The 27,050-nt window shown below is 44.3% G+C and overlaps 1 protein-coding gene across 11 annotated transcripts in view; it reads left to right on the top strand.

The window, feature by feature from the left end:
• The window catches only part of ANK3 (ankyrin 3), a 318,758-nt gene that overhangs the window by 275,685 nt on the left and 16,023 nt on the right, over nt 1-27,050 (top strand). For 6 of the 11 annotated variants that reach the window (XM_087932241.1, XM_087932249.1, XM_087932245.1 and 3 more), the window contains 12 exons: nt 610-821; nt 2,013-2,220; nt 3,554-3,650; nt 4,772-5,000; nt 5,250-5,375; nt 6,895-7,017; nt 7,552-7,578; nt 11,998-12,079; nt 16,134-23,786; nt 24,443-24,517; nt 26,136-26,267; nt 26,741-26,884. In XM_087932241.1, coding sequence (XP_087788367.1) covers nt 610-821; nt 2,013-2,220; nt 3,554-3,650; nt 4,772-5,000; nt 5,250-5,375; nt 6,895-7,017; nt 7,552-7,578; nt 11,998-12,079; nt 16,134-23,786; nt 24,443-24,517; nt 26,136-26,267; nt 26,741-26,884 — 9,108 coding nt within the window. The remainder of the gene's footprint in view (nt 1-609; nt 822-2,012; nt 2,221-3,553; nt 3,651-4,771; nt 5,001-5,249; nt 5,376-6,894; nt 7,018-7,551; nt 7,579-11,997; nt 12,080-16,133; nt 23,787-24,442; nt 24,518-26,135; nt 26,268-26,740; nt 26,885-27,050) is intronic. The other 5 variants (XM_087932252.1, XM_087932247.1, XM_087932248.1 and 2 more) reach the window with 3 other exon arrangements.

Here is a 27,050-nt window from a genome sequence, read left to right as displayed (position 1 = left end):
AGGGACCGAGACATCAAGCAGATTCAGAATGTGATTCTCTCGATCTAGCAGACGTTGCAGGAGGAGAATCAAAAATTAGAAAGAGTCGGGCATACTACAAATATTATTAAACAGCTCTGAATTTTTTTTTAATAAGCTGGTGCTGTTTTAGCCATTTAAGATTTATTTGGATGGGTATTGCTATTGAATGTGCTTGTCCAGTGCTTCGGCGTCAAAAGAAAGTGATTTTAAACTGTAAATCCAACGTCTTTTTAATTTTTCCTGGTGTGTTATTAGTGAAGAATCTGGGTATACTTTATAGGTTTTGACAATACATTGTTAATTTATTTGCGGAGAAAAATACAATGTAAATTAAATAGAACATCGGTTCCGGAGTCGTGTAATTCTTGTCTGACTCAAAGTTCAAGCAAACACCTTCTGAGAAAAGGCTTAATACCGAGTTTGAAAATAGAAACAGAAGAATTGCTTGCAAAACTAAAATCTGCACGCTTCAAAGTTAATTCAGAGAGGTTTGAGCGTGAGGCTGACAGAGCGAAGGGATTCTCTGGGGAGGGGTGGGGAATAATCTGAGCGGCGAAGATGAGCCTTCAGCCCCTTTTCCTTCCCCAGAGCTGGACAGTGTGGAAGAGCTGGAGAAGAAGCGGATCTGCAGGATTGTCACTAAGGACTTCCCTCAGTATTTTGCGGTGGTTTCGCGAATTAAGCAGGAGAGCAACCAGATTGGGCCAGAAGGGGGCATCTTAAGCAGCACCACTCTGCCTCGGGTCCAAGCTGCTTTCCCTGAAGGCGCATTGACGAAAAGAATTCGAGTGGGCCTCCAGGTAAGGGAGCTCCTTGCCTTGAGAAACCCCAGGGAGGAGGAGGAGGAGGAGGAGGCCCAAGTCAGGGTCTGGCCGGCTCCCCCTTGGGGCCCAACAGCAGTCCCATTTCTGCACACACTTACAGAAGGTCACCTCTCGAGTCCAGTTGGATCCTGGTGAGCACACAAGGCTGGAGTTCTTTTTTGACCACCCCTGGAAAGAGGCTACAGCTGTTCGTCCCGTCCTCTCTCCCAAGTATAGCTTCCTAAAAGTCCCACAAGGGTTTTTCTCCCTCTTAACATTTTATTAATCTTTTGAATCTTATCCAGCATCTCAACTCTACTCATAATGAAATGAAACAGTATCTTTTATTGAACCAACACATGGATAGAAGATTTTTGTTCTATTCCCACACGGAGATTTTCTTTAGATTTTCACCCCCATTTGGTGGCGAAACTGCTTTAATTTACACGAAGTAAATTTTTAAAAAAGGGGGCTAGTCATTATTCTGCATTCATTGGACTGATATCTGTCATGAATGTTTTAGCGTTAAAGAGGAGTTCAGGAAAGTTTCACATTACCTCCAGAAATGATACAATACATGCTGTTTTTGAGGTTCTGGAATGGTGATTCATGGATCTGGAAAAGCTAATGTTGTATTCTATGCTGCCGTGAACAGTGTGTATCTCCTGCTTAACTGTATTCTCAGCATGGATTTTTTAGAGGATATTAAGAATTTTGTTCTTCTGATATGTGGGGGATGACCCCAAAATTTATTCTAGAATCCTGGAAATATAGTCTCTTTTGTGGGATTGTAACTATGGGTTTAAGGTTCAGGACTTTTTGGGCAAATTGGTCAGATCGCAAGAAGTTCTTTGTTCAACACACTTGAGTAGGTGACAGAGTATGATCTCAGAGGATAAATCCGTGTATTTTTAAAAAAGCCCATATATTTATAGGGTGGTGTCATTAGTGCTTCAAGGGGGGGAATTCAATGACTATCAGAAAAGTTATGAGAAAATCAGTCCCATGTTGTGGCTCAAGGATGTTGTATGGTCACTAGAGATTTGAGCTTAGCTTATATAGAATATGTTTAGTGAATTTGACAGGACAAGACGCAGGCTTCTCATTTTGACAAAAAGACAACTCACTTTTTTTCTGGAAAACAAGGCATATAGCCTTGTTTAAAACTCTTTCTCGGATTAATAATAGGCTCAACCAGTGCAGGACGAGATGGTCAAGAAGATCCTCGGCAACAAAGCCACCTTCAGCCCCATTGTCACCGTGGAGCCCAGAAGAAGGAAATTCCATAAGCCCATTACAATGACGATTCCAGTGCCACCACCCTCTGGGGAAGGAGTGACCAATGGGTACAAAGGCGACACCACACCCAGCCTTCGACTGCTGTGTAGCATCACAGGTGAGACCCTAAAGGGCTCGTGCACTGCCTTAGGATGAGCTGCACACCTGTGCAGGGGTGGGCTTCAAATAATTTAACAACCAGTTCTCTGCCCAGTTGCTGGGTGGATGTGGCCTAGTCGGCCTCCTGCACCACCCTGGGAGTGAAAATGGACCGCAAGGGGACCATTTTCACTCTCCCCGGGTTCCAGAGGCTCTCTGGAGGCCAGAAACAGGCCCATTTCTGGCTTGCCAGAACTTCCAGGAGGCCTGTGTTGCACCCTCCCCAGACTCCGGAGGCTTTCCCCGAACCTCCAAGAGGCCCTTTTTGCCCTCCCAGGCTCTGAAGGCTCTCTGGAGCCTCCAGGAGGCCTGTTTTTCATCCTCACCGAGTCTCCTGAAGTTACCTGCAATCCAAAATGCCCCACATGGGGATTCCTGGGAGGGGTGGGGTGGGCAGGGCCAGCCAGTCCTCGGAACTACCAGTTCGCCGAACCAGATGTAAAATTAACCTCCGGTTTGGCCGAACCGGCTAAAGCCCAGCCCTGGTCCTGTGACTCCCGGGTTAGCCTTGCATACCTCAGGCGCTTCTCTCCAGCCCCACTATGACTGGGGTGAGCAGGATGGACAGAAGTTGACTTGCTTGTTTGGTTAGGATTTCAGGCCAACCCAACTCCATTGGGAGGCTGGAAGGAAAAGAGAAAACTACAAGAAGGCTGCTGAATTCTTAATGTCTCAAAAGTCTACGTTTTCTGTGTTCCTCTGAAAAATTCTAATGGAAGCTTTTGACCTTTGATACACATTCCTTTCAGCAGAGATCTGATTAAACATTTTGCTGAACAGTATTTAAAATATTTTACATTTTTGGAGTAAAAGAATCTCTCTCTCCCCCCTCTCTTCCTCCCTCCCCCACTGTCTCTCACTATCATCTATGCACAAAAATGTCTCCAGACTTTCTAGGTGTCCTTGCTGAGTGTTGCTCTTGGAAGTTACCCAGACACCATATTTACCAACTGTTTGGTTCTCTTCGTTTTAGCATTTCCTTAGTCAGCTATACTTTTTTCAAGGTTGGGGCCGAGTCCTCCCAAGAGGCTCCTCACAGACCCACAGACACACATGCACAGAGTGTGTCTTTTCTATCCCTGGCCGAGGCCTGTTTCATCCTCCACAGGGAGGGAGGGAAACCTCAGTCGTTCCCATCTGAAACAGAAGACCCGGAATGCAGGGCTCAGGGATTTGGGAGCTCATAACTTTTGGCTCAGTCAGATGCACAATCCCAGTCTGGGCCAAAGCTGAGATTCTTTCTTAAAAGAGGGGCATGTCTTTTTCTTCTTCTTCTTCTTCTTCTTCTTCAGGTGGGACTTCACCAGCACAGTGGGAAGACATCACAGGAACCACCCCTCTCACCTTTGTGAACGATTGTGTCTCCTTCACAACCAATGTTTCAGCCAGGTAGGACAAAAAGCAAGGAATAACAAAGCAGATGACTTCCACCCTCATCTGGAAAGGAAGATCAAATTTACTTACTTGGACATATTTATTAATTAATCAAATTTTTACAGCCACCCATTTCACAGAATGCAATTCTGGATGGCCACAACAATTTTGAGTGGTTTTCTTCAAAGAGCTCATCAAACTGCATTCCTTGTTCCTATTTCCTTTTCATACCAGCAACCCTCTGGGATAGATAGACAATGGCCCTTAATCACCCAAGCAGCTCCCATGGGACTCCAGCCCCATCACTTACAAACAGCCATTAGGTAGTTGGAAAGATTGCCATTGGTTGTTCCTCTGTGTACAGAGCCCTTAAAAAGCAAGCCATCCTCCAGTCCAATTCTGATTTTAATAAGCTTCCTGGGCAACAACCAGAAAGAAAGCCGGGAGGTCTCAAAGGTTGGTCTCTGGAGGAAAATCCAGATGTGCACCATTGAGATTTCTTTCCGGAGATCAAGCTACAAACGAAGTGATACGAAAAAGAAAGGAAACATGACTCTGTCTAGATCAGGGGTTCCCAACCTGGGGCGCTCGCACCGCCTGGGGGTGCGAGACGATATTCCAGGGGGTGCGAGAAAAGTCCAGGTAAATAATAGGATATTGGCTATATGTTGCCATTTTTATTTATTATGCAATGGATTAACTTTGTTTTCATTTTAGAGTTAAGTATTGTTATTTAGTGGCCGTCACATACATAGCTGAAAAGATTCAATCCTACCATATATTTTAACGCGTTCAGTAGTTCCTAAAGTCTAAATTTCAGGGGGTGCGAGGCTCGAGTGAAATTTCTTTAGGGGTGCGGGGCGAAAAAAAGGTTGGGAACCACTGCACCTCCAGTTTTGGGGAAAGTATCTGAAGGTCAACTAAAATTCAAGAAAAGATGTGGAGCTCTTGGTATACATCCAGGACACGTTATTCTAGACAGATGAGGATAATAGAGGAAGAATTGTAATTTGGTATTCCAACGGAATATTTATTCTGTTCATCTCCTGATGAACTAGATGTATGAAAATGAACTCATTGTTTATGCCTATCTGTCTATTTGTCTAATCTCATTTCTTTCTCCATCCCTTTTCTAGATTTTGGTTAGCAGATTGCCATCAAGTTCTTGAAACAGTTGGGTTGGCCACACAGCTATATAGGGAATTGATATGTGTCCCTTACATGGCCAAGTTTGTCATTTTCGCTAAAACAAACGATGCTGTGGAATCCAATTTGCGCTGCTTCTGTATGACGGATGACAAAGTTGACAAAACGTTGGAGCAGCAGGAGAACTTTGAAGAAGTTGCAAGAAGCAAAGATATTGAGGTATTCACGATTTAACAGCAAAGGTCTTCATGATAATCCTGGACTGTGGGTGAGCCTTTCAAAATGTATTAAATATGGCATGAAGCCTAGTGCAAATCAGCCTCGGTTTAATTCAGTTCAGATCAAAGCTAGATCAAAAGTATGTAGCCTTCCTCATAAGAGCCTGGAAGAATAAGTTCGCAAAGTGAGATGCTTCCCATTTGTTTTAATTCTTTGGATACTAATCCAGTTTTTCTTTTCTCCCAACAGGTTTTGGAAGGAAAACCTATTTATGTGGATTGTTATGGAAATCTAACTCCTTTAACCAAAGGAGGACAGCAGCTTGTATTTAATTTTTATGCTTTCAAAGAAAATAGACTGCCATTTTCTATCAAGGTAAAAGCCACGGCTGCCGTAAGATCAGGGGACAAAGCTCTTGTGATCTGACAACGTTGTTCTTTTGAAAGGACACGCTTGGGGTATTTCCGGTGATGGGTATCCATCACACGCTTGACATAGGGGAGATGGATTGGTGACAGAAAAATTAAGGCATGGAATGAGCTTCCTGCTGATGGTGGAGGTGCTTTCGAGCATTTCCTTTTAGGCCCTTAGTTGAACACCAACCTTGCTCCTCTTTGTGTGCATCCCTGCATTGAGACACAATCTGATTATTTGGTTTGGGGTTCAGTGCTCAACATCACCTCTGGAAATGGTGAACCTGGAAATGGCCAAAATCAGTCTGGTGCCCCCAGATTGATAGTTTTTAGCTGGCCCTCCTGCCCATTCACGATGGTGTGAAATAGTTACAACCTCTGATTCTAAGGAGCGTTATTCACGATGGGTGTTTGCTTCTCAAAGGGCAGCACGCACATAAGCCTGTTATGAGGAAAAGTGGGGCGTAAAGAAAAGTGCTTCCAAATTTTGACCCACTCTTGCAGCATTATGAATGAAGCTTGGACAACTGAGCGACTTCCTGATTGCTGTCCCATCATTGGACTTGGCGACCTAGAGTGGGAAGAAAACAGCACCTCTTCTCTGGAAAGCTAATGTGTATTATAGGGGCATAAATGAGGATCCCATCTTTGCATGTGTTCAAGGGAACTCCTACTCTCAAAAAATATTATTGGACGGTTCTTCTTTTATAGAATAGAAATAGAAATAAGAATAGAACAGAAATAGGAATAGGAGTAGAAATAGAATAGAATAGAATAGAACAGAACAGAACAGAATAGAATAGAATAGAATAGAATTCTTTATTGGCCCAGTGTGACTAGACACACAAGGAATTTGTCTCCAGTGCAAATGCTCTCAGTATACATAAGAAAAAAATAAAAATACATTCGTCAAGAATCATAAGATACAACACTTAGTGATAATCACAGGTTACTAATAAGCAATCAAATCATACCAGGAAACTAATAAAACAATATAAATTGTAAAGATACAAGCAACACGGTTATAGTCATAAGTGGGAAGAGATAGGTCCTAGGAAGGGTAAGAAGAAGAATAGTAATGCAGAGTTAGTAAATAGTTGGACAGTGTTGAGGGAATTATTTGTTTAGCAGAGTGATGGCATTCGGGAAAAAGCTGTCCTTGTGTCTAGTTGTTCTGGTGTGCAGTGCCCTATAGCTTCGTTTTGAGGGAAGGAGTTGAAACAGTTTATGTCCGGGATGTGAGGGGTATTTTCACAGCCCTCTTTTTGACTCGTGCAGCATACAGGTCCTCCATGGAAGGCAGGTTGGTAGCCATTGTTTTTTCTGCAATTTTAATTATCCGTTGAAGTCTGCGTCTTGTTTGGTTGCAGAGCCAAACCAGACAGTTATAGAGGTGATCTATATTGGCAAACTAAATGTAATGGAAGTGCAAACTAGAGCCCTCCTTTCCAACCAACTTGTGATGTCGTATTGACTTGTAGATCAGAGACACCAGCCAAGAGCCTTGTGGCCGCTTATCCTTTCTGAAAGAGCCAAAGACCACCAAAGGTCTGCCCCAAATGGCCGTTTGCAACTTGAATATCACTCTGCCAGCACACAAAAAGGTACAGTCCACGTGGCGGCTTAATATCCATGGTAGCAACATTAAAAGTTAGTACATGCCATAAATAGGAATGATTTGTCTTACCCTCAGATTAAGCCGGCCTCTCTATGTATTAACTGTTTTCATGTATGCAGAAAGTAGAAGTGTGGAAAACACCTCACGTTCAAAATGTCCTGCACTGAGCGATTCTGAGCTCAACAATTCTGGACTTGGGAGTGTTTTGCACACTGTCCGCAGAAAGCATTTAAAAATTCCCAGTTGCCATAGTTTCTGTTGTTTTTAAGGCTGGGAAATTTTCTTCTGCTTAGAGTTGCTAGACTTTCTGCTTTTAGTGATTGTCATGTGTTGATTTGCATTTGATGTAGAGTTTTGTTTGTTAACCTACTTTTGTTGTTGACATTGGTTTGCTTTGTCTATGATGAATTAGCTTGCATTTTTGTGCTCCCTTACTTGGTCTTTTTCATATCCTTATATTCTTTTCCCTGCTGTCTGTTATAATATTCCTTGTCTCTGCAATTCATCTTGGGATCCAAAGGAAACAGAATCAGATCAAGATGACGAGGTAATACAAAACACTTTTTATTTTACCTTCATTGTAATCAAGAGCTTATATTCAAATTTCTGTCACCCTGCAGTAAGATTTCTCTACTCCAAATTCTCAAACTCCATGCCTGTTTATGCTTTCCTGTGAAATAGAAAAATTGCAAACATCCAATGATGTAAAAAGTCTGTAGAGATTCTCAGTCATCCAGGTCATGGTTGTCTCAAGGGTGCTTTTTCAACTGGACTTTCTTGTTTTTTGATTGAAGATGTTTTGCTTCTCCTCCAAGAAGCTTCTTCAGCTCTAACAGGATGATGGGGAATGGAAGGATTTATATTCCTTGCAGACAGCTGGTCATTTGTATCCTTTTAGAGAGTCGTTCAGGCTCCTTGGGGGTTTAGCTGTTTCCTCAGGGTCACCTGAATAGTGCTCCTGGCTCCTGTAGTCTGCCTTTTTTCCCTCTGGAAATCCATTCCTACTCCCACAGAGCTGAAGAAGCTTCTTGGATGAGAAGTGAAACGTCTTCAAACAAGGAACAAGGAAGTCCAGTTGCCTCCAGAAAAAGCACCTTTGGAACATCCAATGATGTACCACATGCTATTTAGAGCAACAGAGACACTTTTCTTCCTAGATTTCACATTCAGCCTTCACCCCCCATCTCCTCCTCTTCCTCCTTCTCTTGCTCCTCCTCCTTCTCCTTCTCCTCCTCCTCGATGGACTGTTTCACAATACAGCTTTGCACAAGAAAAGGGAAACTTACCTTTACAGATTCCCACGGAGAAAAATTGTGCCACATTTTGCGGAGGGACATATATCACTTACTAGGGTGCAGTCAGTGTCCTGTACTTTCCTATGACCTGTCCTCAGCTAAAAGCTCCTTGTGGGTAGCTGGGACCTAGCAAATTCTCTTATTCCAGTGCCAGGCTGTTGTGAGGCAGGACATAAACATATCTGAGAACTTTAAATCAGGTCAGAAGTGGGATGGATCTGCGTGAACCCCTCCAATGATCCACCTCTACACATAAATAAATGCAACTCATGCAAACTACAGTCAACTTTGCTAAATCTGTGTCACCTTAAATATCTGACTCCCTCAGGAAAATACTGCATTTTCCTTCCAATAAACCTAAAACCATTTTATTCATTTGAAATCACAAGTTGACTTCCTCTTCAAACTTTCTATATACAATTTATATAACCCTTTCTCTATTATAACCCTTTCTCTAATACAAACTTGGCAAGTTTAAGATTTGTGGACTTCAACTCTCAGAATTCCTGAGCTAACATGACTGGAGGAGGAATTCCGGGAGTTGGAAGTCCACAAGTCTTAAAGCTGTCAAGTTTGAAGACCCCTTGCTCTAATATTATAACCCTTTCTCTATAGGTGCATACACACACAAAAAAAACCCCATCTCTCTCAAATCTTCTACAGCAAGGGTGTCAAACTTGCTGTCGTCATGGCGGTGTTACATGATATATTGGGACTCTTCCCCCCTTCATTAAACTGGGCGTGGGCGTGGCCAGCATGTGACACATCCGGCCCGCGGGCTGTGAGTTTGACAGCCCTGTTCTACAGTGTTTGAACCAGGAGGAGTTAACACTCAAGAAAGCGCTTGTGAATATCTAAACCTGATGCCTTCCACATTAATTGGGATTATAGTGAGCTGAATTATCAGCTATTCTGACATGTTAGTCACAACCCATTTGGGAAGGACCATACTGAAGATACCTGGTCAGGACCTTGGCTCCTGGTGCAGAACTGCCAGCTATTGGCAGAGGAGGAGGAAGGCTGTCTGAGTGAGATTTATAGTTGTGCCAACTGTTTCATATTAGCTTGATAGGGGACATTATATGAAAACAAGCATGAATCAGCTTCTGATTGAGTCAAACTTGAGTCAAGTGTGTTAAAAATCTCAATAATTCGAGTGGAGGTAAACGTGGGCTTTATGCTGCCTTTACAGTCAATGGGACTTAAATCACCATTTTCAGCATCTTTAAGTCACTTGGGATGTTCAACCCTTCCAGTACTCTTCCCAGCTATCAAATAATTATTTTCTATCAGTTCCAAGCAAACATCCTTTAAATACCCCCCAATCGTTTTGCTTCTTTTACTGTATACTGTATTCCTATAACCATTGCTAAATAAAAGTATAAGACACATATAGGGATGCAGAATAGAAACCGCTCATAGCTGGTTTTTCTAATTCTCCCCTCCTTGCCTTTGTGTATATTGAAAGAAAAACCAACCCCCTTCTGTGCCTTTTATTTGTCCTTTCTGTACTCACCATAAAGTGGGTGTACCTTGTCATTTACGTGGTTCCTGTGCAAATTGACCTTGGCAGAAGTATTTGATTGGCTTCAATTAAATCTTCCCTGATATGTTCAGTGTATGACTGTAACCTTGTGTGGGGCTGCCTCTCATTTGTAGCCAGAAATTATCATTGTGATTGATGTCACTGTGCAGTGTGATGCAAGAGCCTTCTACCAAAAGGACATTGTGATCTGACCATTAAGGCTGAGCCTTGCTAGGTGATTGTCTGGCACTCTTCAAGGGGGCTGCATTTGGTCTGGGATCACCAGATCAAGGCACTGGGTGGAAAGTGTCCCTCTTCAAAGGTGGTCTCATCCAGCTTTGCTGGCTGGGGAATTCTGGGAGTTGAAGTCCACCAGACTTAAAGTTGCCAAGGTTGGAAACCCCTGCATTAGAAGATTCAGCACAGATGTTTCAGACACCTTCTTAGGCTGCCTCCATATCAAGTGTCTGACACAGACAAAACTGTAGTTGCACTTGGACAGGCACTCAAGGGAAAGCGCTCGCACCACTTGGCAGCGAATCAGCATTCCCGCCTTGGAGGAAGGATGCTTGACTTCCAGCAAGGCATTTTGCAAAGCTGTCTTGCGAATGCTTTGCACGATCCTGCTCCATAAAAACGTGACTTTGGAGAGACTGCACCGATGTTGTTCAGGGACGACAATGTGGGTGGCAGGTTTTGGGATTCAGTTTCTTTCCACATTTTTATTCAACCCCCCCACCCCCATTGGTTTCATGTATGGATCGAATACATCATGAATCCAAGACGTTGGGGCAGCAACAGAGCTAGCCCAGAGGGCCCTGGGTTCATTCTGATCTCCATGATGGGGGGCGGGCTGAAGGCAAGGGTGGGACTCAAAAATCCCAGCAACCGGTTCGCAGCCCGGTTGCTGGGTGGGCGTGGCCAAGGTGGACGTGGCTTACCAGAACTTACTGTTTCCGGCCTTGTGGTAGGCCTCCAGAGCCCGGGGGGAGGCCGTTTTTGCCCTCCCAAAGGTCCAGAGGCCTCCCCTGGACCTCTGGGAGGGTTAAAAACAGCCTCCCCTGGGCTCCGGAGGCCCACTGGAAGCCAGAAACAGGCCCGTTTGCAACTTTTGGTACTTCCAGGAGGCCCGTTTCCCCCGAGCCTCCACGCATTCATGCCTGCATCGCATGGAGACTCGGGGGAGGCGGCGCCAGCCGGTCGGTTGAAATACCGGTTCAATGAACCAGATGTAACTTTAATACCCGGTTCGCCCGAACCAGTAGAATCCCACCCCTGGCTGAAGGAGGCAGGGGATATGTCCCGAATCAGGTCATCCTAGGTAATATCATAACCCCGAGAGAACCCCTTCTTCATCTCTTTTGCCCCACCCCCCCCCCCCACCCCAATTTGGAGAGTGGAACCGGGGCCATCCATCTTCTAGTCCTCACATATATTGCCCAGTTATGTGAATGATTAAGCTGAATGATTAAGTTAGGGTGAAATTTACTTCATGTTAAATTGAACTTTTAAGATATGTCAATTGAATTGGTACAAACTGAACCCCCCACCCCCCCATGAGGTAAAATATCCTTCCATTTTTTTTATTGCTTGCAGAGTCCACTGAGCACCTACTTAACTGTTCAAAATTCAAGCTTTGAAACTGGATCAAAAGATACCTAAGTGGAGATCAACTGGGGGGTGGGTGGGAGAGAAGGGGCTTCGCCTTAATGGAAAATTGGTTATTCTGATTTACAGGAAAAGATAAAACCAGATCGTGTAGCCTGTAGGTAGACAGTATCACTTTCAAGCCCTTAAGACTTCTTAAGTGGATTTTTTTTTTCCCCTTAGGCCCCACTCGATCCCTGAGGCCTTTTTAAGCCTGGGAATGGGATGAGGAGAATAATCCCTGTTTTTAAAAACAGCCCTTTGCCTGTCTTGCCTGCTACTTAAAACAAGGCTGGGATAATGAAATGGCATAGGGGTTTACTGCTTGAGCAGGTGGTTGGACTAGAAGACCTCAAAGGTCCCTTCCAACTCTGTTACTCTGTTATTTTTGTTATTTTTTTTCTTCTGTTAATAAGACCATGATTGAAATATGGAAGAGCATCTGCTTTCAAGGGGGATGTCTCTTCCAAGTTCCAAGAAGAAATATCTTTTCTTACAGACGGAGAAGACCGACCGCAGACAGAATTTTGTGTCCCTCGCTCTACGTAAGCGCTACAGCTATCTGACTGAGCCTGGCATGAGTGAGTTTCCTAATGTACTAACTACTTTTTCGTGAGAAGAGACATTTTTTCCAAAAATGTTTGCATTTTATGTCGTTGGAAGAGGTACGATTCAGTCGGCAACACCCTCCAAATTACCCAGGCGCTCTTCTTGAGCATGTACAACTTGAGAAACTCAAACAAGGACACCATCTTCTTTTGAAATATCCGTGGACCACATGAATCATTTGTGGAGAATTGGTTTTCTGTGCTTACCTAGCCAAAGGAACCGGTCTGGCTCCTTTTCCAGAGGCAAGATGGTGGTATCTCATGACTGACAGCTAATCCAAAGATATACTCTTATGTTGCTTCAGTTGGGGACCAACTACATGTTACACTGAGCCGCTCTCCAATTAAGCTTATTTTAGAAAACAACTGTCTAGAGCAGGGGTTTCCAACCTTGGCAACTTTAAGACTTGTGGACTTCAACTCTCAGAATTTCCCAGAGAGCAAAGCTGGCTGAGGAATTCTGGGAGTTGAAGTCCACAACTCTTAAAGTTGCCAAGGTTGGGAATCCCTGCTCTAGAGCAGGTGTCACCAACCTTTTGCACCTCAGGGACTACCAAACTCATAATTTTAGATCCCATGTGGGCCACACAGCCTTGTGTTTCTGCGCAGCCTGGATTAATTGCTTTGTGGGGGTGAGATTTCTCTGCGGCCCACCAAAATTTTCTCACGGCCCACTAGTGGACCGTGGCCCATTGGTTGGCCACCGCTGCTCTAGAGCACTTCTGCTCTGGAAAGGCATGCATTTCCTAATAAAAATCTCCTTTTGGCTGCTGGTATATAGTTAACAACACTTTTTACAAGCACAAAATCTGGGTCTCCCTATGTATTTGTATTACAGGCCTCCACATAGGAATTGGATTTTACATTAATAGGTTGAGCCAAAATATTTTCAGACTTAGTCGTAGATTTCCAACCTATGAAATTAAAGGTTGGAACTTTAATTTAAAATTATATGTATGTGTTCACAGTGCAGTTCATCTTACAGAAGTCCAACCTATGGACTTCTGTAGGGTCAACTGTACAGTGAATAAATACATATAATTTTAAATTAAAATTTCATTATAGGATGATGTAAACCTACTAGGCTTAGAATGGAATGGAATAGAATAGAATAGAATAGAATAGAATAGAATAGAATAGAATAGAATAGAATAGAATAGAATAGAATAGAATTCCTTATTGGCCAAGTGTGATTTGGATACACAAGGAATTTGTCTTAGGTGCAAATGCTGTCAGTGTACATAAAGAAAAAATAAAAATCATTCATCAAGAATTATAAGATACAACACTTAGTCATAGGATACTAATAAGCAATCAAATCATACTAGGAAACAATAAAAACAATATAAACTGTAAAAATACAAGCAACATGGATATAGCCATAAGTGGGAAGAGATAGGTACTAGTAAGGATGAGAAGAAGAATAGCAATATAGTCTTAGTAGTTAATTTGGCAGTGTTGTAGGAATTAGTTGTTTAGCAGAGTGATGGCATTCAGGTAAAAGCTGCCATTGTGTCTTGTTGTTCTGATTTGCAGAGCCCTATAGTGTCATTTTGAGGTTGAAGTAATACCAACTTCCTAAAAATGATTCTTTGCTTTAAGAAAATGGCCAAGTTGATTTAAAATAGTATCAAATCAAATTTAGCATACGAGAAAGTTATTTTTCATGGGCATGGAGATTATGCCTTTATTATTTTAATATCAGCATGTCTTAAATTAATTAGAATTTCCAGGGATCGGGCTCAGGACGATGGTCCTCCCTTTTCCTCAAAGCCTGTTTGATCCAGGCATTCTACCGATGCAAAGTTAGCAGCACCCTGGACCTTTTTTGGTCCACTGTCATTTTTTTTTAAATTACCTCACATGTCGGAGTTCCCTTCTGCAAGCTCAACTCTTCCAAGCTTTTCAGAGACTCAGCGTAATGTGGTAACATGAGCCATGGTCAACAGTTGGCAGTGTCTTGACTGTTGTAGCCAATTCTCAAACTCATATCTTCTGGATTAAAACCTGGCGCCCTCTCGGCTTACATTTTCCACTGCATAGTAGTTTGTTTGTTTGTATGTTCAACATACAAACTTGTTTACATTGTTTATATTCCTGTGCTGGGAAATTCTCGCTACTGTAGTAGGAAAATATTGGCGTCACGGCCGCAGAACTTCAGCTGCTGGCACTGGACTGTCACTTACCACATCACATTTTTCCCCCGTTCCCTTAACACAGAGGTCTCCAAACTTGGCAGCTTTAAGACTTGTGGACTTCAATTCCCAGAACTCTCCAGCCAGCATAGCATAGCTGATTGGAGAATTATGGGAGTTGACATCCACAAGTTGCCAAGTTTGGGGACCTCGTCCTTAACATAACAACCCACAGGAAATTAAACAATGAGCATTCTTAAACCTACCATACCCTCACTAGTCTCTCTACTAGAAGAACGGAAGAAGCTGGTACTAAAACTCCATCAGTGTAGCTAAGAATTTGAAGCTGACCTTTTCATAGAGGTGGCATCATGTAATGCCCCCATGTCAGTGCCTCTGAGAATCACTCTGGAATCGGGCAGTGCCAAAAATTGAGAAGAATGAATGAATGAATCAATCAAATCAAATCATCATATCTTATAAACAGGAACTTTGAAGGCCAATGATAGGACTGTAGCCTTTCCTAGAGTTCTTAGGGTTGAAAGTTCAGTCTTGGAAGGATAAATTCAGTTGTCTTTGGAAGGGTTTTGTTTTTTTAAAGTCATCCATTTTAATAATTCCAGCGGTCCTCGGGATCAAATTAAATCTGCATGCTCAACTCTGCAGCAGAGAAGCCAGGAAAACCATTTTCACAAATAACATCATTTGCTTTTAAATGTGGGATATGAATGTTGTATTCCTTGCTTTGAAAAACTGTTCTCAAAAGGTACCAAGACATTCGGCCTTGCAGAAAAAGTGGGCTCTTCTTCTAAAATGTTTTCTGTGTAAATAATTCTGAATATTGATGTATTCTGCATAGCACACACCGCACATGTCATTTTATTCCTCATGTTTGTTTTGACATGATAAATCATGCATGAATAAAAGTGAAAAGTTTTGGTTGCTTCGCTTGCCATGTTTTTTCATTACTTGTACTCTTTTTTTTTTCTGTATGACAAATGCTTGTTAAAGTCATTCCACAAGAAGCTTTTTATTTACATTTTACCAAGCTAAAGGACTATTGCATGAATAATTCGACTTTCAGAGGACTTTTTTTTTCATTGTTGTTTTAATCTTTGAGTCAGAAAAGCTCTTGCTCTTATTGGCTTTGTGAGCCTGAAGCATTAACCAAGCGTGCATGGGAGAGAGGTCTGACTTTATCCCCCCCCCCCCCCTTCACACTTTGCACATCAGTTGCCTGTCACTGGGAGAGATTTTTGCGAGGTGGGGGGAGGGGGCTCTGCATGAAATATTTGGGAGTGTTTCTCAAGCAGAGTTGCTCAGAGTCACACGCACAAACCTATACAAGAACTTAAGAAAACAGTTACAGCCCTTAAAAGTAGACAAAATCCCGAGGAAATTGTGACCCTTGCAGGCAGCAAAGACATATAAATTATCAGGCAAATGGAACTGAAAGATTTAAAACCTCCAATTCAGCACATCAGAAAGTCAATAGGAAGTGAGAGAAGAATTTTTGGTTGTGGCTGGACCAGCGTGGACTTCTTTTTCTTTTTTCTTTTTTTAGCCTTTTCTGTTTTCTTCATTGTCTGCAGATTCGGTTGCCTTGTGCTTTTCTGTTTTTCATTTCTTGTTGTCTTTTCCATTTTCCTTTTTATAAACTTTGTTGATTATCCATAATTACATGGCTCATTCCTATTTTCTCCCTTCCTGTTAGCCATTGATTGTTACCTGTTTCATTCTGATTCATACGAACAATTGTATTTGCTTTTTTTGTAATATTACAAAACGTTTACTGACCAATTTTCTTCTCTGGTCTCTCTGTTTTTCAACCATTTTTGTTGATTTTTACGTTTTTTATATCTCTATATATTATTTTGATTTAACCATTTAAGAAACAGTTGAACGGAGTGCCACGACTACGAGATCCTTACCCACCACCTATTCCTACAAGCCATTCTTGTCCGCAAGACCCTATCAGTCATGGACCACAGCACCCATCACTGTGCCTGGACAAAGCAAATCGGGCTTCACTTCCCTCTCCAGCTCGTCTTCTAACACACCAACTGCTTCCCCCTTAAAGTCCATCTGGTCGGTTTCCTCTGCTTCGCCCATCAAATCCACGCTAGGAGCCTCTACTACATCTTCCGTTAAATCCGTTAGTGATGTAGCTTCTCCAATTAGATCCTTTCGGACAATCTCGCCTATGAAAACCATGGCTTCCCAGCCTCCCTATAATGTCCAAGTCTCTCCTGGTTCCTTTGTCCGAGCTCCGACTGCCACGGAAGCTGCTGGTTTGAAAGGACTGGTGTCGGCTTCTGTGTTCCCCACTCGGACGTCTCCTGTGACCACAGCCGGGTCCCTCTTAGAGAGGTCATCCATTACCATGACGCCTCCGGCCTCTCCCAAATCTAACCTTAACATGTATTCTTCAGGCCTACCATTTAAGTCCATCATCACATCAGCCTCTCCTCTGTTGTCTTCACCTTTAAAATCGGCGGTGTCTTCTGCTAAATCAGCAGTTGATGCCGTGTCGCCCTCTACAGTCACAATGGCTGCATCCCCCGTGAAACACGTGGTTGGGCACCAAGAGGTGGCCATGGTGAACGGATCCATATCACCTTTGAAATACCCATCTCCCATCAGCTTGATCAGCAGTTCCAAGGCCACGGCTGCCTTTCAGGAGAAGATGGGGGTGGCAGCCTCTTCTGCAAGCTGTGCCGTTAAAGCAGCCACTGACACAGTAGAGAAAATGTTGCCGGCAACTCCTGCAAAGCCATTTTCTCCACTCAGGTCGCACGTGTCTTCGACTCCATCCGCCTTTCAGTCAATCAGAGCTCCTTCCACAGGGGTGCTCTATACGTCTCTCGGGTCAATCTCAGCAACTACCTCGTCAGTAACCTCATCAACCATCACGGTGCCAGTCTATTCTGTAGTCAATGTTTTGTCAGAACCAGCACTAAAGAAGCTCCCTGAGACCCCCTCCCTGGCCAAATCAGCAGCTGCCTTGCTCTCGCCTCTTAAAACATTGACTACAGAGACATGTGCCCAACCTCCCTTTAACCGAACCTCATCTCCCGTGAAATCATCTTTGTTCTTAGCACCCTCAGCCCTTAAGTTGTCCACACCATCATCTTTATCTTCTAGTCAGGAGATACTAAAAGATGTGGCCGAGATGAAAGAGGACCTAATGAGAATGACAGCAATATTGCAGACAGATGTAATGGAGGAGAAGGCATTCCAACCAGAACTGGCCAAAGAGGGTAGAATAGATGATGAAGAACCTTTTAAGCTTGTTGAGAAAGTCAAAGAGGACCTAGTAAAAGTTAGCGAGATACTGAAAAAAGATGTCTGTGTAGAGAATAAAGCCAAACTCTCTCAGAACGATAAAGGACACTCCTCTGAGGAAGAATGGGTAGAGTTCAGTGCAGGTGAGATTGACGAAGCCAGACGCCAGGGCATGATCATCCCTCCTCTGACTATCCCAGAAAAGGTGCAGATCAAAGTCAAGGCTGTCTCTGAAAAGGATTACAACTTGAGCAAAGTCATTGATTACCTAACGAATGACATTGGCAGTAGCTCCCTGGCAAATCTAAAGTACAAGTTTGATGACGGGAGAAGGGAAGGGGAAGAGAGGCAGAAAAGGGTTCTCAAACCAGCCATTGCGCTACAAGAACATAAACTGAAAATGCCGCCAGCCTCTGTGAGGCCATCCACTTCTGAGAAAGAATTATGTAAAATTGCCGATTCTCTTTTTGGAACGGACACTGTTTTGGAGTCTCCTGATGACTTTTCCCAGCACGATCAAGATAAAAGTCCTTTGTCGGATAGTGGCTTCGAGACCAGAAGTGAGAAGACCCCTTCAGCTCCGCAGAGTGCAGAAAGCACGGGGCCAAAGCCCCTTTTCCATGAGGTGCCCCTCCCTCCTGTGATCACGGAGACCAGAACTGAAGTGGTGCACGTGATCCGTAGCTATGAACCCTCACCGGGGGGAGAGGCCTCTGAGCCTCACACAGAAGAGCCGCCCTCGCCCAAAGTGGTCAGCACCTTTATGGAGTTGGAGCCCCGGCCCAACGGGGGCTCCCTCAAAGGGAAGGTGAACACTTTTCAAGTGAAGGCCAGTAGCGAAGATGAGTGTGCCCTGACTAAAGGGGTGCGCGTGAAAGAAGAAACCCACATAAGTACCACTACCAGAATGGTTTACCACAAACCTCCATGCACTCAGAGCCCTTCAGAGAGAATCGAGGAAACCATGTCTGTTCATGACATCATGAAAGCTTTTCAGTCAGGACGGGACCCTTCCAAGGAGTTGGCAGGTCTGTTTGAGCATAAGTCTTCGGTCTCCCCAGAGGCTGGCAAATCCACTGAAATGTCACCCCAGCCTGCAGAGAAGGACTACAAAATGAAACCCAAACTGGAGCGTATAATAGAGGTCCATATTGAAAAAGGTAATCAGGCTGAGCCTACTGAAGTCATTATTAGAGAAACCAAAAAGCATCCAGAGAAAGAAATGTATGTATATCAGAAAGACTTGTCACAAGGGGATGTGGAAAAGCAGGAGGCCCTTCCTTGTTCGGATGAACAAGGTCAGCCTGAAGAAGAAGAACTGACAGCCGAAGAGTCCCTGCCTTCTTATTTGGAATCTTCTAGAGTAAACACTCCTGTCTCTCAGGAAGAAGACAGTCGCCCTAGTTCTGCCCAACTTATGTCTGATGACTCGTACAAAACCTTGAAGCTTTTGAGTCAACACTCAGTAGAGTACCATGACGATGAGTTGTCAGAACTAAGAGGGGAATCTTACAGGTTTGCCGAGAAAATGCTTCTCTCAGAAAAGCTAGATGTGTCTTACTCAGACACCGAGGAGTCAGTAACTGACCATGTCCCTCCCCTTAGCTCAGACTTTCAGGGGCCTGATAAACGATCCAGAGAGAAAATAGCCCCAGCACCCCCACAAGACATCCTCACCAAAATCTCTAAAGAGATATCAGAAAATGGTGTGGGTAAAATATCAAAAGATGATCCTTATGAGAAAGTGACAGTGTTGCATTATTCCGGAGATGTTAGTAGCCCAAAGCATGCTATGTGGATGCGTTTTGCCGAGAACAGATTAGACAGAGGTAGAGAAAAGTTGATGTATGAAGACAGGGTGGACAGGACAGTTAAGGAGGCTGAAGAAAAGCTGACCGAAGTATCGCAGTTCTTCCGGGACAAGACAGAAAAACTGAACGATGAGCTGCAATCACCGAAGAAGCAGCAGAAAAGGAATGGGAGAGAGGCCGGCGTGGGCCTTAGATCAGCAAGCAGCAGTCCGGAGAAGGTGACTGCTTCTGAGTCACGAAGCGACTGGGCAGGAGGAGGAAGAGTTTGTGCTCAGGATGGGAAGGGCTGGCCAAAACCTGAGGAGAGGAAGGCAGCCAGTTTGCCCAGCAGCCCAGAGAGGCAGATGCTCTCTCAGCCGAGCAAGGACTTGAAGGAACCCAAGGGAGCAGTTCAGAAGAGCAAGATCCCAGAGGCACTGCCAACTGGGTTCCAGCTGAAGCAGTCCAAGCTCAGCTCCATTAGGCTAAAATTTGAACAGAGCCTGGGCTCCAAAAGTAAGGAGATGCTTCCAGAGGAGAAAAAGCTGGATGCGCCATCTAAAATCCCAGTGAAAAAGTTGCAGGACAGCAAGCTCCCAGTCTATCAGTTTTACTCCCGAGAAAAACAGGCCAAAGAGATAGATTTGATAGATGGGAACTTAGCATTGCAGAAGGAACCTCCTGCTGTCTGCTTCCAAGATGGCCCCAGGGACAAAGGCAAAGTGATTGAGGATGCATCTCCTCTGAAGGTTCCCAAGGCCAAAGATGAAATACCAAGCAAGACCATTTCTGCCCTTGCAGAGCAAAAGGTGAAGGGCTTGGCCTATGGTGCCAGTGCGGTGCCTGTCCCAGCCAAGGGGCACTGGGATAAAAAGATTTATAGGACATGGGAAAGTCCAGGGACATCCTCCCCTAAAGCCCAGAGAGAAAAACTTTCCCATGTGCTTGTGCAAGATGTAGTCACAGAAAACCAGATTGACCCTCTTGAGACTAAAGATCTGGCCAAATCTGGTGAACTGATCACTGTAACTGAATATGAGCAGAAAGTGTCCACAAACGGATCAGGTTCTAAGGAGGTGAAGGAAGTGACTGTAAAGTCTCCGTCCAAAAAGGTGCTTTATAGAGAATACCTTGTCAGAGAAGGGGACTATCCCAGCGAAGTGAGGGATAGGATTTCAAAGAGAAAAGAACCATTGATGGCACCCCATATTCCAGAAAGAGATTCAGAAGAGAAAAGTATGTTGGCAGGTGGCGTTCTTGAAGGACAGTCCCCAACTGCACGCCACGAACTGCCAACTCGATTGCCCCACGTCAGAATGGATAAGGACAAAGTAGAGGGACAGTTTGATGTGGCTGAACAAAAGAAAGGGGTAGAATCTAGTCCGACCAGCACCAGTTGCTTCCAGTTAGGTCCTCCTCAGGAGGAGACAAAGTCAGCCCCCAGTAAGACTCCCAATTCCTTAGAGGTTAGCCCAGGAAAACTGTCTCCTGCAAAGAAATTTGACCTGATGAAACCATCCCCTTTAGCAACAGAGGAAGGAGCAAAGGAGATCAAAACACTGCCTGTTTATGTCAGTTTTGTTCAGGTAGGGAGGCAATATGAAAGAGAGGTACAGCAAGGAACTATCAAAAAAATTGTAAGTCAGGAAAGTAAGACAGTGCAGGAGACGAGAGGGGGATTTTATACCACCAGGCAGCAGAAGCAGCTCCCCTCCCCCCAAGGTAGCCCAGAGGATGACACCTTAGAACAGGTGTCCTTTATGGACAGTTCTGGGAAAAGCCCCCTCACCCCAGAGACGCCAAGCTCAGAGGAAGTGAGTTACGAGTTTACCTCCAAGACACCCGATTCACTCATTGCTTATATACCTGGCAAACCAAGCCCAATCCCCGAGGTGTCAGAGGAGTCGGAGGAGGAGGAGGCCGAAGCCAAATCCAACTCCGTAAAACACTCTCCCCCAACTGAACAAGAGCTGCCCAATAACTTGGACAGGGAATCTAACAAAAGGCCGAAGGGAAACCGGGTGGCCTATATTGAATTTCCACCACCTCCTCCATTAGATGCTGATCATTCAGAATCAGAAAAGCCGCGTCCCTCCTCTGAGAGTGACATGGAGTTGACGGAAGTCAACCTTCAGGATGAACTTGAGAGGCGTCACCTGGCTGAACCAGTCATCCGCGTTCAGCCCCCTTCTCCTGTGCCACCAGGAGAAGATCTAAGCGACTCCAGTGATGATGAGTCTTTGTATCAGCCCGTCCCAATTAAAAGATACATGTTTAAACTGAACGATATTGAAGATGACTGGAAGGAGACCACCACGCGCAAATCCTCTGAAACGAAGGAGAGCAGAAAGCCCAATGAATTTGATTTGGCTCTTGAATCCCCCCAAAATGATGTGGCACCAAATGGGAACAATGACCAGTCAGTTACCGAGTGCTCGATAGCAACCACCGCAGAATTCTCCCACGATACTGATGCCACTGAAATTGACTCCCTCGATGGGTATGATCTGCAAGATGAGGATGATGGGCTGACCGAGAGCGATTCTAAGCAAGCATATCCAGCAGTAGAAACTAAAAAAGATCTCTGGGTTACTGAAGGCATCTTGAAACAGACTGATCGAAGTTTTAGCCAAAGTAAGCTGGAAATTATTGAGGAGGAGGAAAAAGTCAGCCCTGAGGAAAAGAAGAAACCCTTATCAAAATGTCCAGCAGCTGAAAAAAATGTTGATAAGGCTGAACAAAAGTCGGGGGCACAGTTCTTCACTTTGGAAGGACGACATCCTGACAGGACTGTGTTTCCTGATACCTATTTCAGTTACAAAGTAGATGAAGAGTTTGCCACCCCTTTTAAAACCATAGCCACCAAGAGCCTAGATTTTGACCCTTGGTCCAGTAACCGTGGAGATGATGAAGTCTTTGAATCCAAAAGCAGGGACGATGACTCCAAGCCTTTTGGCCTTGCGGTGGAAGACAGGTCTCCAGCCACCACCCCAGACACGACGCCAGCTAGGACGCCAACAGATGAAAGTACCCCAACTAGTGAGCCCAACCCCTTCCCGTTTCATGAAGGGAAGATGTTTGAGATGACTCGCAGTGGTGCAATTGACATGAGCAAGAGGGATTTTGTTGAAGAAAGACTCCAATTTTTTCAGATTGGTGAGCATACTTCTGAAGGGAAGTCAGGGGACAAGGGGGAAGGGGATAACAATAAAGTCACTGCCATCACTCAGCCACAGTCAGGGGACAGAACGGTAGAGAAAACCGTAGAGAGAGAAGTAGAAACGCCAACAGTTGAACCTAAGCTCATCCTCCAGGCCAGTGGAGATGGCATGGAAGCAACATCTGGTTGTAGCTCACTGGAGAAACCGTCCATGGCGCTTCACGCTTCTAAAGTCGATCCCAAATTGCGCACGCCGATTAAAATGGGCATTTCGGCTTCCACCATGACGCTGAAGAAAGACATGTCTGGGGAAATGGCAGATAAGCTAGAGACGTTGACACCAGGGACTCAGGGGTTAGGCTGCCAAGCTGTAGAGGAGGTCACAGACACAGCTGTGCTTAACCAGACCAGCAGTAGGGAAGCAGAGAAGTATGATTTTCCAAGAGATAATTTTAATAACAACAACAATGTGGACCCCTGCACCACACCTACCAATCACCTTACCTGTACAGTAGTGCCAAACGAACACTTTGAGTCCGAGGGTCCCACACAGAAAGCTAATCCAATGAAACACCTTTCAGGAAACGGTGCAACCCAAGGAGATAGTAAGCAGAAAAGACCCAGAGAGCAGCAGGCACTCTCCGAATCAGTCGGGAATCGAACACGCTCCCGGCTTCCCATAAAAGCCAAAGATGCTGTGCTGCATAGTATTAACCAGACCAGCAGGGGGAGTCATGTCAGGGAGGCCAGGAGAGGTGACCCAAGGAAGCCGTGCAGCTCTTCTCCACCCATAGAGGGGAGGTCTAAGATTCCCATAAAAAGCACCCAGAGGCCTAACTTGGCCTTAGCTAGAAAAATGCCACCCGCTCAAAGCCAAGGGCAGGTAGAGAGAAGCAAGGCCAGCTCTTTTCCTTCCAAATTACCATTAAAGGTAAGATCTACCACCATCGTCACTGCAGCAGCCACAACAACTGTTAAAGCAAAACAAAGTCAGCTTAGCGAGGTATGTAAACATTCTATTGAATATTTTAAGGGAATTAGCGGTGAGGCTTTAAAGCTTGTCGACCGACTATCCGATGAACAGAAAAAAATGCCACCAGGAGTATCTGAGGAGGTGGAGGAGGAGAAGGAAGAAGAAGAAGATAGTACCTCAAGAACCACATCCCTGTCTGAAGCCACTCAAGTTTTCCAGCCAGCCATTGCAACGAAGCCCGCTAGAGATATCAGAACAGAGGCAGCATCTTTAAAATCAAAGATTGAAAAGTCCGACAGTGACAGGAGGAGGAGGAGGAGGAGTAAGAGAAGGACTGGTGAGAATGGAGGGAGTCAGGTTTCTGGAGCTCTCCGGGCTCACCCTGTGGAAGCCAAGCCTAGTTTGTAAAACTTGTTGATCCTAGTGCATGAACTGTTGTGATTGCCTGTGTAGTGACTTCCTCTAGTTCTCATTCTGTCATTGTCATCTCTGTGTTTTGTCTTCTTTGCTCTTCTTTCTTCCTTTATGTGAAGTCTGTATAGTAGATAGCTAGGGGTGCATGCCTAAGACGTTCATGTCAGCCCCCCAGGTGCTCCCGGGCAGTAAATCGTGCCCTTTGTCAAAAGAAAGAACTTTTTTTTTCCATTCTTTAGTTCCTGGTGGGCTATTTTTTCCCCCTCCCCTCCACCAGTAATTAAATCATGTTATTCAGCTCATTAGATAGATTGTCAGCATGTTTGGTTCCATTTACACAATATTGACATCATGTAGATGAACACTACTAGCCTTTCAAAGGGGAAAATTCCAGATCTGCGAATCTGCGTATATATATATATATATATTTTAAAAAAAGAAACAAAACAGGGCATTCCATTCTTTTTAGTAATTGGATTAAAAGCACCTATTAAAATAACACAGTGTATTAGAGTTATGTTAGTAAGTGCTGAGCACCCTTTCACATTACCCTTTTAATAGAAGAATTGTAAATCACAGGTCCACAGAGTCCATGCGAACGGACAGATATAAGGATGGCAATTGTGGCTGATCACCTGGGACTTAGCTGGACAGGTAAGGGTTTGAAACATTCTGATGCTCTAGAGCGGGGGTCTCCAACCTGGGCAACTTTAAGACTTGTGGACTTCAACTCCCAGAATTCCTCAGGCAGCAAAGCTTGTTGTGTCTCCCTGGATGTGTGTATCCGTGTGTTGATGGATGGGGGAGGGCAGGGCGAACTTACTCCTCCCAGGTCCATCCTGGCTCTGCTCTTCAGCTGGAGAGAGTAAGAAAATGGGAAAGAGCAGAGTTCTTGGAGCTCCTGGTATTTCCAAAAATAAATAATAGATCTGGTAAGAAAAGATGAAGGAAACCATCCTTCCCCGCTATTATTGGAGTTAAAGATGGTCCTGTTGAGCTGATGCAGCCATGTCATTGTTGTGGGCAGCAGCACTACAGGATCAGAGATATTTGCTTTTCCCCTTTTTCTAAATGATATTTTGTCATCTCAGTCCTGGGATTGCCTGGAGCAAGGGTCTTGAAGCTTGGCAAGTTCAAGACTTGTGGACTTCAACTCCCAGAATTCCTAAGCTAACATGGCTGGAGGAGGAATTCTGGGAGTTGAAGTCCACAAGTCTTAAAAGCTGTCAAGTTTGGAGGCTTCCCTCCAAATGCTTCCCCAGGTTAAGGTCATCTGAGGCCACTTAAGGGCTGCTACAACTGAGACACCTTCTTGTAATCACATGAAGTCTTCCCCTATGACAGGGCTGTCAAACTCACATGCTGGCCATGCCCACACCTGGTTTAGCAAAGGGGGAAAATGTCCCGATATGTCCCGTGACGACGTGAGTTTGACACCCTTGCCCTATGACTTTGGTATCTCCTCCCTTGCTTCAGAACCACCTGTGTAGTACATCATTACAATAGCCAAGTAAGCCACACAGCCACATTCTTTTCGTTGCTTCCTACTGGGTGTTGGGAGGCTGCCCAGTTGACATCATCTCAGATATGGATGGCGAAGGTTGAGCATTGCGCTTGTTATCCTGGGGGTGGGGTGGGGGGTGGAGTTATCCCAGGTGAGTCCATTCATTTTGCCCTCATTCTGGCCACAGCAGATGTCCTTCTAATTCTAGTCCTTCGATGCAGTGCTGGGACCAGATGGAGCTAAGTTTTGATGATGACATGGGAGCTTCTGGTCTTGGCTTTGGAAGCTTCGAATCCAAGCCGTAAAGTTGCACGTCTGGAGATTGTCAAGGGCTGCCCCACCCCTCTGCCTGGACCGTTGTTTCTATCCAGACTGAGACCAACCAAGTAAAAGACCCATAACTTCCTTAGCTTCTCTTCCGGAGTCTGCAACTCAAGGCTGTCTCTGAAAATGGCTCTCATTATTCTCTGTCTACACTGGGGTGTCCAAGCTTGGCAACTTTAAGACTTGTGGACTTCAACTCCCAGAATTCCTCAGCCAGCTGGCTGAGGAATTCTGGGAGTTGAAGTCCACAAGTCTTAAAGTTGCCAAGCTTGGACACCCTGGTCTACACCCTTGGCCTTTCAGGTATGTTGGGAAGTTTAGGCTGAATTTTCTGAGAATAAAAACTGGTGGTATCGTTTGATGTCAGACATACATTTGATCTTTTTAAACGGGTTGTTCAAATAAAACACGAATTATTTTTCTTTTCTCTTTCCCACGCTGCAGAACTGGCAAGAGAGCTGAATTTTTCTGTTGATGAAATTAATCAGATTCGAGTGGAAAACCCAAATTCTTTAATTGCTCAGAGCTTCATGTTGTTAAAGAAATGGGTTACAAGAGATGGGAAAAATGCTACAAGTAAGTTTAAAATTGGTGTAGAAAGATCTGGATCTCGAAGTTCCTACAAAAACAATGCAGCTACCTGATAGGTGACGGGCTCAGGGGCATGTGTGAATGAACAGTCACAGACCCAAACCTTCTGTGTCCAGAGTGCTTATATATCCAACAGCCATGGTCCTCTAACCTTTGTGCTTCTATAATATTGCAGAGGACACAACGTCTTGGAGAATAAGTTGCCAATACACACTATTAAGTGTTTTTGATTTACGCAGCATTGTGCGTTCAGTGATCAAAAGACATGGCGGGATTGGATAAATAAGCAATTCAAAATGTACAGGGCATTGCAGCTCATGTGCTCCCATCTCTGATAATTTAGTTGATGCCTCCTCTATTGTTTAGAGACCTCCACACTTCCTATGATGACTGGCCACCTAACCAAAGAATTAAAAGTTACAAGAATTTTAATGTGTTTTGTCCTTTTTCCCCCACAGCTGATGCCTTAACTTCTGTATTAACAAAAATCAATCGGATTGACATTGTAACTTTGTTGGAAGGACCAATATTTGACTATGGCAACATATCAGGCACCAGAAGTTTTGCAGATGAAAATAATGTTTTCCACGATACTGTTGATGGTAACTGAGTTTGTTTCGTTTTATGTAATTTCCCCCCCCCCCCAAGTGAGTAACAAATATATATGTTTTGATGTAATAATGTGGGACTTTGAGAGATTTTTTTGTCCACTTAAAATACGTTCTTACTTATGATTTAGGGTATGACCGAACCAGCAAAGGTTCAGTT

The sequence above is a fragment of the Pseudonaja textilis genome, chromosome 4 (assembly GCF_049901715.1).
Source record: "Pseudonaja textilis isolate UNSWEBS1 chromosome 4, rPseTex1.2, whole genome shotgun sequence".
Taxonomy (NCBI): Eukaryota; Metazoa; Chordata; class Lepidosauria; order Squamata; family Elapidae; genus Pseudonaja; species Pseudonaja textilis.
Note: the sequence above shows the minus strand (reverse complement) of the source record. Positions and strands in the feature narration are given on the sequence as shown.